Here is a 10,288-nt window from a genome sequence, read left to right on the forward strand (position 1 = left end):
GTAGCTCAGGGAGAAGCCGACGCGGCCCCCGGCTTCCACGTTGACGGCCACGCGGAACCTGTCCGCCTCGCGGCCCCTGCGAGGGACGCCGGAACGTCAGGCATCTGCCACAGGCCCGACGGATCGAAAGCCGGCGGGTGGAAACAAACACAAAATGGACGCCAAGGGGTGGGTGGGGGGGGAGGGGGGAGGCCTCTCAAGGGGTGGGGCACTGGGGCCCTGCTGGAAAAAAGTGAATTGCAGCAACTGGAAAATTCCGGACGAGAAGTCGGGAAGTGACCGCACCGGAGAGGGCGCGGAAGTGATTCACCGGGAATGTTTCAGCTGGTTAGGCTGGGCCTGTTTGGCCTGGAGCGGAGTTGGCTGAGGTTGGGGGGGGGGGGACCTGATTGAGGGTCAGAGATAGGGTGGGTCGGAAGGGATTTTTCCCCTCAGCGGAGGGATCAATACATTTAAGGTAACGGGCGGGAGATTTCAAGGGGATGTGAGGCAAACCCTTTTCACCCAGAGGCTGCTGGGAATCGGGAACTCGCTGCTTGAAAGGGCGATGGAGGCGAGAATCCTCAGGACATTGGAGATGCGTTTGGATGGACATTTGCAACTCCACAGCGCACAAGGCCACAGACCGAGCGCTGGGATATTGGGACCAGAATAGAGAGGGTATAGATGGGCCGAATGGCTTCATTACGTGCAGCGAAGCTCAATGGCTAGAGGGCTCACGGAAGGTTACGGTTCAGTTGTGAGACCAACTCAGGAGCACTGAGTACAATACCATCTCCTTATTCCCCATCACCAATCTCCGGCCTTCAACTCATCTGATCGAAGTCTAAAAAAATATAAAACTGTAACGTCACAGCTGATGATCGCAGTTGGAAAGGATTGCAAAAAATATGACAGGATATGAGATTCAATTGTCTCGGAATCAGAAAAGTGAAGATTAAATCGGTATTCCCATCACTGTCTTGAAGGGAGCGCCGCACTGTCAGAGGGTCAGTGCTGAGGGAGCGCCGCACTGTCGGAGGGTCAGTGCTGAGGGAGCGCCGCACTGTCGGAGGGTCAGTGTTGAGGGAGCGCCGCACTGTCGGAGGGTCAGTGCTGAGGGAGCGCCGCACTGTCGGAGGGTCAGTACTGAGGGAGCGCCGCACTGTCGGAGGGTCAGTGCTGAGGGAGTGCCGCACTGTCGGAGGGTCAGTACTGAGGGAGCGCAGCACTGTCGGAGGGTCAGTGCTGAGGGGGCGCCGCACTGTCGGAGGGTCAGTGCTGAGGGAGTGCCGCACTGTCGGAGGGTCAGTGCTGAGGGAGCGCCGCACTGTCGGAGGGTCAGTGCTGAGGGAGTGCCGCACTGTCGGAGGGTCAGTGCTGAGGGAGCGCCGCACTGTCGGTGGGTCAGTGCTGAGGGAGCGCCGCACTGTCGTAGGGTCAGTACTGAGGGAGCGCCGCACTGTCGGAGGGTCAGTGCTGAGGGAGCGCCGCACTGTCGGAGGGTCAGTGCTGAGGGAGCGCCGCATTGTCGGAGGGTCAGTGCTGATGGAGCGCTGCACTGTCGGAGGGTCAGTGCTGAGGGAGCGCCGCATTGTCGGAGGGTCAGTGCTGATGGAGCGCTGCCCTGCTCTCTGAGATGTGCTGGATTGGGTAGGAGCGGGCGAGAGGGCGAGTGGGTGAGGGGGTGGGGAGGGGAGAGGGATTTGGATGTTCTAATCCCCAACCAACCTCCCGAAATATAATCACCAGAGCTCAAGTACGTATCATTTATCTCTTCGTGGGAGCATTATCTGCTTGGGAACAGCGCAACGCCGACACCTTCCCAGGCTGGAGGTGGTTTCGGAACCCTGGTGGATGTGAAAGGCGTCAAAGGAATGCGGCACCACCCCTTGTGGGGTCTTACCTGGTCGCCACGTGCGCGGCAGTGCGGCCACCTGCTCGTGCTACATCGTAAATCTTCTGGGCCTTCTCTTTCTCCTTGACTTGGGCAGGATAGACGTTCCCGTCGATCGTTCTGACAGTCAGAGACGTCAGGAAGGAGGAAGAAAGGGTGAGACAGGAAGGGAGAGAGAGACAGAACAGGAATAAGGGAGACGGGGGGGGGGGGGGGGGGGAGAGCATCTTGTGTTACTGACTGTGTCTCTACTGATGTTAATCCAGCTCCCTCACACAGTCACTCAGGAACCCCTCTCCCCCAGCACCCTGTGTTACTGACTGTGTCTGTACTGATGTTAATCCAGCTCCCTCACACTGTCACTCAGTAACCCCTCTCCCCCAGCACCCTGTGTTACTGACTGTATCTGTACTGATGTTAATCCAGCTCCCTCACATTGTCACTCAGTAACCCCTCTCCCCCCAGCACCCTGTGTTACTGACTGTATCTGTACTGATGTTAATCCAGCTCCCTCACACTGTCACTCAGTAACCCCTCTCCCCCAGCACCCTGTGTTACTGACTGTATCTCTACTGATGTTAATCCAGCTCCCTCACACTGTCTCTCAGTAACCCCTCTCCCCAGCACCCTGTGTTACTGACTGTATCTCTACTGATGTTAATCCAGCTCCCTCACACTGTCACACAGTAACCCCTCTCCCCCAGCACCCTGTGTTACTGACTGTATCCCTACTGATGTTAATCCAGCTCCCTCACACTGTCACTCAGTAACCCCTCCCCCCAGCACCCTGTATTACTGACTGTATCTGTACTGATGCTAATCCAGCTCCCTCACACTGTCACTCAGTAACCCCTCTCCCCCAGCACCCTGTGTTACTGACTGTATCTGTACTAATGTTAATCCAGCTCCCTCACACTGTCACAAAGTAACCCCTCTCCCCAGCACCCTGTGTTACTGACTATCTCTACTGATGTTAATACAGGTCCCTCACACTGTCACTCAGTAACCCCTCTCCCCCAGTACCCTGTGTAACTGACTGTATCTGTACTGATGTTAATCCAGCTCCCCCACACTGTCACTCAGTAACCCCTCTCCCCAGCACCCTGTGTTACTGACTGTATCTCTACTGATGTTAATCCAGCTCCCTCACACTGACACTCAGTAACCCCTCTCCCCCAGCACCCTGTGTTACTGACTGTATCTCTACTGATGTTAATCCAGCTCCCTCGCACTGTCACACAGGAACCCCTCTCCCCCAGCACCCTGTGTTACTGACTGTATTTCTGCTGATGTTAATCCAGCTCCCTCACACTGTCTCTCAGTAACCCCTCTCCCCCAGCACCCTGTGTTACTGACTGTATCTCTATTGATGTTAATCCAGCTCCCTCACACTGTCACTCAGTAACCCCTCTCCCCCAGCACCCTGTGTTACTGACTGTATCTGTACTGATGTTAATCCAGCTCCCTCACACTGTCACTCAGTAACCCCTCTCCCCCAGCACCCTGTGTTACTGACTGTATCTGTACTGATGTTAATCCAGCTCCCTCACACTGTCACTCAGTAACCCCTCTCCCCCCCACACCCTGTGTTACTGACTGTATCTCTATTGATGTTAATCCAGCTCCCTCACACTGTCACTCAGTAACCCCTCTCCCACAGCACCCTGTGTTACTGACTGTATCTGTACTGATGTTAATCCAGCTCCCTCACACTGTCACTCAGTAACCCCTCTCCCCCAGCACCCTGTGTTACTGACTGTATCTGTACTGATGTTAATCCAGCTCCCTCACACTGTCACTCAGTAACCCCTCTCCCCCAGCACCCTGTGTTACTGACTGTATCCCTACTGATGTTAATCCAGCTCCCTCACACTGTCACACAGGAAGGCTCCTGCACTGCGCCTGTCCTTTGACAAACTGTATGATTGAAACAGCGACCCAGCCTGGAGATCTCGTCACTTACAAGCTGAAATTGGAGATGAAGGCAGACTGAGGGAGGTCTATGTCGAAGATTGCCTCTCGTGATTCTGAACCAGGATTGTGGACCTCGCTGTGCACCGAGGTCAGGGCATATCTCGACACCACTGTGGACTGGATCAGGAAATCTGTGATCTCCACCTGGCGGAGAGAAAGTGTTGTATGTCAGTGGAAATACTCAAATAGTTCTGTATTGTCGGCAAAATTGCATCCATCAAAGAGGCTGGCTCCCGACAGTACAGTTCTTCCTGAGAACTGACCCTCCGACAGTGCGGCGCACCCTCAGCACTGACCCTCCGACACTGCGGTGCTCCCTCAGCACTGACCCTCCGACAGTGCGGCGCTCCCTCAGCACTGACCCTTCGACAGTGCGGCGCTCCCTCAGCACTGACCCTTCAACAGTGCGGCGCTCCCTCAGCACTGACCCTCCGACAGTGCAGCGCTCCCTCAGCACTAACCCTCCGACAGTGCGGCGCTCCCTCAGCACTGACTCTCCGACAGTGCGGTGCTCCCTCAGCACTGACCCTCCGACAGTGCGGCGCTCCCTCAGCACTGACCCTCCGACAGTGTGGCGCTCCCTCAGCACTGACCCTCCGACAGTGCGGAGCTCCCTCAGTATTGACCCTCCCACAGTGCGGCGCTCCCTCAGCAATGACCCACCGACAGTGCGGCGCTCCCTCAGCACTGACCCTCCGACAGTGCGGGGCTCCCTCAGTATTGACCCTCCCACAGTGTGGCGCTCCCTCAGCACTGACCCTCCGACAGTGCGGCGCTCCCTCAGCACTGACCCTCCGACAGTGCGGCGCTCCCTCAGCACTGACCCTCCGACAGTGCGGCGCTCCCTCAGCACTGACCCTCCGACAGTGCGGCGCTCCCTCAGCACTGACCCTCCGACAGTGCGGCGCTCCCTCAGCACTGACCCTCCGACAGTGCGGCGCTCCCTCAGCACTGACCCTCCGACAGTGCGGTGCTCCCTCAGTACTGACCCTCTGACAGTGCGGCGCTCCCTCAGTACTGACCCTCTGACTGTGCGGCGCTCCCTCAGCACTGACCCTCCCACAGTGCGGAGCTCCCTCAGTACTGACCCTCCCACAGTGCAGCACTGCCTCAGCACTGACCCCCCCACAGTGCGGCACTCAGCACTGACCCTCCGACAGTGCGGCGCTCCCTCAGCACTGACCCTCCGACAGTGCGGCGCTCCCTCAGTACTGACCCTCCGACAGTGCGGATCTCCCTCAGCACTGACCCTCCAACAGTGCAGCGCTCCCTCAGCACTGACCCTCCGACAGTGCGGCGCTCCCTCAGCACTGACCCTCCCACAGTGCGGAGCTCCCTCAGTACTGACCCTCCCACAGTGCAGCACTGCCTCAGCACTGACCCCCCCACAGTGCGGCACTCAGCACTGACCCTCCGACAGTGCGGCGCTCCCTCAGCACTGACCCTCCGACAGTGCGGCGCTCCCTCAGTACTGACCCTCCGACAGTGCGGATCTCCCTCAGCACTGACCCTCCCACAGGGCGGCACTCCCTCAGCACTGACCCTCCGACAGTGCGGCATTCAGCACTGACCCTCCGACAGTGCGGCGCTCCCTCAGCACTGACCCTCCGACAGTGCGGCGCTCCCTCAGCACTGACCCTCCGACAGTGCGGCGCTCCCTCAGCACTGATCCTCCCACAGTGCTGCGCTCCCTCAGCACTAACCCTCCCACAAGGCGGCACTCCCTCAGCACTGATCCTCTGACAGTGCGGATCTCCCTCAGTACTGAACGTGCAAAAGAGGGGCGCGGGACTGAGGAACATTTTTGCTTTTACAACAGAATGATGAGGTGTTCATGTTGACCTCAGCTGACCAAACTCTCAACACAATCCTGTTCTTCCTGTTGAGGCGCCTGGTATGGCTCAGGGAAATATGGAAGCTGCAGAATATCTTTAACCTGCTGCCCTTCGGCGATGTCAATACAAAGCTTCACGGAGACAGATTTGGCACCGATACTGAGGCTCACTGTTTCTGTCAATGAAAGGTGGCTGTTTCCAGCTGAGAGTCAATTTGCAGCACAGAAAGAATATTAATGGTACACATTCACCATATCAGCAACCAGACCTCAGAGTAAAGCTCGCTCTACACTGTCCCCATCAAACACTCCCAGGACAGGTACAGCACGGGGTTAGATACAGAGTAAAGCTCCCTCTGCACTGTCCCCATCAAACACTCCCAGGACAGGTACAGCACGGGGTTAGATACAGAGTAAAGCTCCCTCTACACTGTCCCCATCAAACACTCCCAGGACAGGCACAGCACGGGGTTAGATACAGAGTAAAGCTCCCTCTGCACTGTCCCCATCAAACACTCCCAGGACAGGTACAGCACGGGGTTAGATACAGAGTAAAGCTCCCTCTGCACTGTCCCCATCAAACACTCCCAGGACAGGTACAGCACGGGGTTAGATACAGAGTAAAGCTCCCTCTACACTGTCCCCATCAAACACTCCCAGGACAGGTACAGCACGGGGTTAGATACAGAGTAAAGCTCCCTCTACACTGTCCCCATCAAACACTCCCAGGACAGGTACAGCACGGGGTTAGATACAGAGTAAAGCTCCCTCTACACTGTCCCCATCAAACACTCCCAGGACAGGTACAGCACGGGGTTAGATACAGAGTAAAGCTCCTGCGACACTGTCCCCATCAAACACTCCCAGGACAGGTACAGCACGGGGTTAGATACAGAGTAAAGCTCCCTCTACACTGTCCCCATCAAACACTCCCAGGACAGGTACAGCACGGGGTTAGATACAGAGTAAAGCTCCCTCTACACTGTCCCCATCAAACACTCCCAGGACAGGTACAGCACGGGGTTAGATACAGAGTAAAGCTCCCTCTACACTGTCCCCATCAAACACTCCCAGGACAGGTACAGCACGGGGTTAGATACAGAGTAAAGCTCCCTCTACACTGTCCCCATCAAACACTCCCAGGACAGGTACAGCACGGGGTTAGATACAGAGTAAAGCTCCCTCTACACTGTCCCCATCAAACACTCCCAGGGCAGGTACAGCACGGGGTTAGATACAGAGTAAAGCTCCCTCTACACTGTCCCCATCAAACACTCCCAGGGCAGGTACAGCACGGGGTTAGATACAGAGTAAAGCTCCCTCTACACTGTCCCCATCAAACACTCCCAGGACAGGTACAGCACGGGGTTAGATACAGAGTAAAGCTCCCTCTACACTGTCCCCATCAAACACTCCCAGGGCAGGTACAGCACGGGGTTAGATACAGAGTAAAGCTCCCTCTACACTGTCCCCATCAAACACTCCCAGTACCAAGCAATGTGCTGTGCGGTGGTGTGTGTTTTGGATCAGTTTCCAGCTCTGCATCACCCAGTTCCCCCGATGACTGAATCGCAGAGATGTTGACAGTACAGCAAAGCCATTCAGCCCATCGGGTTTGTTCCAGGTCAATCAATGAAGGTTGTACCCAGTGACCACCCCCCCCGTGCAGCCCATTCTTCCCGTCCAGATAACGATCCGATTCCCTTTGGGAAGCCTCGATTGGACCTGCCTCCTCCCCACTCTCAGGCAGCACCTTCCAGATCCTAACCACTCGCTGAGGAAGAAAGTTTCTCCCCGTGTCTGCGTCGCTCCTTTCTCCCCGTGTCTGCGTCGCTCCTGTCTCCCCGTGTCTGCGTCGCCCCTTTCTCCCCGTGTCTGCGTCGCTCCTGTCTCCCCGTGTCTGCGTCACCCCTTTCTCCCCATGTCTGCCTCACTCCAGTCTCCCCGTGTCTGCGTCGCCCCTGTCTCCCCGTGTCAGCGTCGCTCCTGTCTCCCCGTGTCTGCGTCGCTACTGTCTCCCCGTGTCTGCGTCGCCCCTTTCTCCCCGTGTCTGCGTCGCCCCTTTCTCCCCGTGTCTGCGTCGCTCCTGTCTCCCCGTGTCTGCGTCACCCCTTTCTCCCCATGTCTGCCTCACTCCAGTCTCCCCGTGTCTGCGTCGCCCCTGTCTCCCCGTGTCTGCGTCGCTCCTGTCTCCCCGTGTCTGCGTCGCTCCTGTCTCCCCGTGTCTGCGTCGCCCCTTTCTCCCCGTGTCTGCGTCGCCCCTTTCTCCCCGTGTCTGCGTCGCTCCTTTCTCCCCGTGTCTGCGTCGCCCCTTTCTCCCGTGTCTGCGTCGCCCCTTTCTCCCCGTGTCTGCGTCGCCCCTTTCTCCCCGTGTCTGCGTCGCCCCTTTCTCCCCGTGTCTGCGTCGCCCCTTTCTCCCCGTGTCTGCGTCGCTCCTTTCTCCCCGTGTCTGCGTCGCCCCTTTCTCCCCGTGTCTGCGTCGCCCCTTCTCCCCGTGTCTGCGTCGCCCCTTTCTCCCCGTGTCTGCGTCGCTCCTTTCTCCCCGTGTCTGCGTCGCCCCTTTCTCCCGTGTCTGCGTCGCCCCTTTCTCCCCGTGTCTGCGTCGCCCTTTCTCCCCGGTCTGCTGTCGCCCCTTTCTCCCCGTGTCTGCGTCGCTCCTGTTCTCCCCGTGTCTGCGTCGCCCCTTTCTCCCCGTGTCTGCGTCGCCCCTTCTCCCTTTCTCCCCTCTCCCGTGTCTGCGTCGCTCCCTTCTCCCCGTGTCTGCGTCGCCCCTTTCTCCCCGTGTCTGCGTCGCTCCTTTCTCCCCGTGTCTGCGTCGCTCCTTTCTCCCCGTGTCTGCGTCGCTCCTTTCTCCCCGTGTCTGCGTCGCCCCTTTCTCCCCGTGTCTGCGTCGCCCCTTTCTCCCCGTGTCTGCGTCGCTCCTGTCTCCCCGTGTCTGCGTCGCCCCTTTCTCCCCGTGTCTGCGTCGCTCCTGTCTCCCCGTGTCTGCGTCGCCCCTTTCTCCCCGTGTCTGCGTCGCTCCTTTCTCCCCGTGTCTGCGTCGCTCCTTTTCTCCCCGTGTCTGCGTCGCCCCTGTCTCCCCGTGTCTGCATCGCTCCTGTCTCCCCGTGTCTGCGTCGCTCCTTTCTCCCGTGTCTGCGTCGCCCCTTTCTCCCCGTGTCTGCGTCGCCCCTTTCTCCCCGTGTCTGCGTCGCCCCTTTCTCCCGTGTCTGCCTCGCCCCTTTATCCCCGTGTCTGCGTCGCCCCTGTCTCCCCGTGTCTACGTCGCTCCTGTCTCCCCGTGTCTGCATCGCTCCTGTCTCCCCGTGTCTCCGTCGCTCCTTTCTCCCCGTGTCTGCGTCGCCCCTTTCTCACCGTGTCTGCGTCGCCCTTTCTCCCTGTCTCTGCGTCGCCCCTTTCTCCCCGTGTCTGCCTCGCCCCTTTCTCCCCGTGTCTGCGTCACTCCTGTCTCCCCGTGTCTGCGCCGCCCCTTTCTCCCCGTGTCTGCGTCGCTCCTTTCTCCCCGTGTCTGCGTCGCTCTTTTCTCCCCGTGTCTGCGTCGCCCCTTTCTCCCCGTTCTGCGTCGCTCCTTTCTCCCCGTGTCTGCGTCGCCCCTTTCTCCCCGTGTCTGCGTCGCTCCTTTCTCCCCGTGTCTGCGTCGCCCCTTTCTCCCCGTGTCACCGTCGCTCCTACCTCCCCGTGTCTGCGTCGCTCCTGTCTCCCGTGTCTGCGTCGCCCCTGTCTCCCCGTGTCTGCGTCGCCCCTTTCTCCCCGTGTCTGCGTCGCCCCTTTCCTCCCCGTGCCTGCATCACCCCTTTCTCCCCGTGTCTGCGTCGCTCCTTTCTCCCCGTGTCTGCGTCGCTCCTGTCTCCCCCTGTCTGCGTCGCCCCCTTTCTCCCGTGTCTGCATCGCCCCTTTCTCCCCGTCTGCGCGCCCCTTTCTCCCCCGTGTCTGCGTCGCCCCTTTCTCCCGTGTCTGCGTCGCCCCTTTCTCCGTGTCCCGTCTGCGTCGCCCCTTTCTCCCCGTGTCTGCGTCGCCCCTTCTCCCCGTGTCGGCGTCGCCCCTTTCTCCCCTGCCGCTCGCCCTTTCTCCCGTGTCACCGTCGCCCTTTCTCCCCGTGTCTGCGTCGCTCCTTTCCCGTGTCTGCGTCGCTCCTGTCTCCCCCGTGTTCTGTGTCGCCCCTTTCTCCCCGTGTCTGCGTCGCCCCTTTCTCCCCGTGGTCTGCGTCGCCCCTTTCTCCCCTGCGTCGCCCCTTTCTCCCCGTGTCTGCGTCGCCCCTTTCTCCCCGTGTCTGCGTCGCCCCTTTCTCCCCGTGTCTGCGTCGCCCCTTTCTCCCCGTGTCTGCGTCGCCCCTTTCTCCCCGTGTCTGCGTCGCCCCTTTCTCCCCGTGTCTGCGTCGCCCCTGTCTCCCCGTGTCTGCGTCGCCCCTTTCTCCCCGTGTCTGCGTCGCCCCTTTCTCCCCGTGTCTGCGTCGCCCCTTTCTCCCCGTGTCTGCGTCGCCCCTTTCTCCCCGTGTCTGCGTCGCTCCTTTCTCCCCGTGTCTGCGTCGCCCCTTTCTCCCCGTGTCTGCGTCGCCCCTTTCTCCCCGTGTCTGCGTCGCCCCTTTCTCCCCGTGTCTGCGTCGC

The 10,288-nt window shown here is 59.5% G+C and overlaps 1 protein-coding gene across 1 annotated transcript in view; it reads right to left on the bottom strand.

Annotated features, from left to right (window-relative positions):
* itih6 (inter-alpha-trypsin inhibitor heavy chain family member 6) overlaps positions 1 to 10,288 on the bottom strand; it is a 57,196-nt gene that overhangs the window by 44,417 nt on the left and 2,491 nt on the right. The window contains exons 2-5 of the mRNA XM_038782555.1: positions 5,703 to 5,887; positions 3,840 to 3,994; positions 1,886 to 1,996; positions 1 to 76 (exon numbers count right to left, since the gene is read on the bottom strand). The exon at positions 1 to 76 is cut by the window's left edge and continues 172 nt beyond it. Coding sequence (XP_038638483.1) covers positions 1 to 76; positions 1,886 to 1,996; positions 3,840 to 3,994; positions 5,703 to 5,887 — 527 coding nt within the window. The remainder of the gene's footprint in view (positions 77 to 1,885; positions 1,997 to 3,839; positions 3,995 to 5,702; positions 5,888 to 10,288) is intronic.

Source organism: Scyliorhinus canicula, chromosome 21 (genome assembly GCF_902713615.1).
Source record: "Scyliorhinus canicula chromosome 21, sScyCan1.1, whole genome shotgun sequence".
Lineage (NCBI taxonomy): Eukaryota > Metazoa > Chordata > Chondrichthyes > Carcharhiniformes > Scyliorhinidae > Scyliorhinus > Scyliorhinus canicula.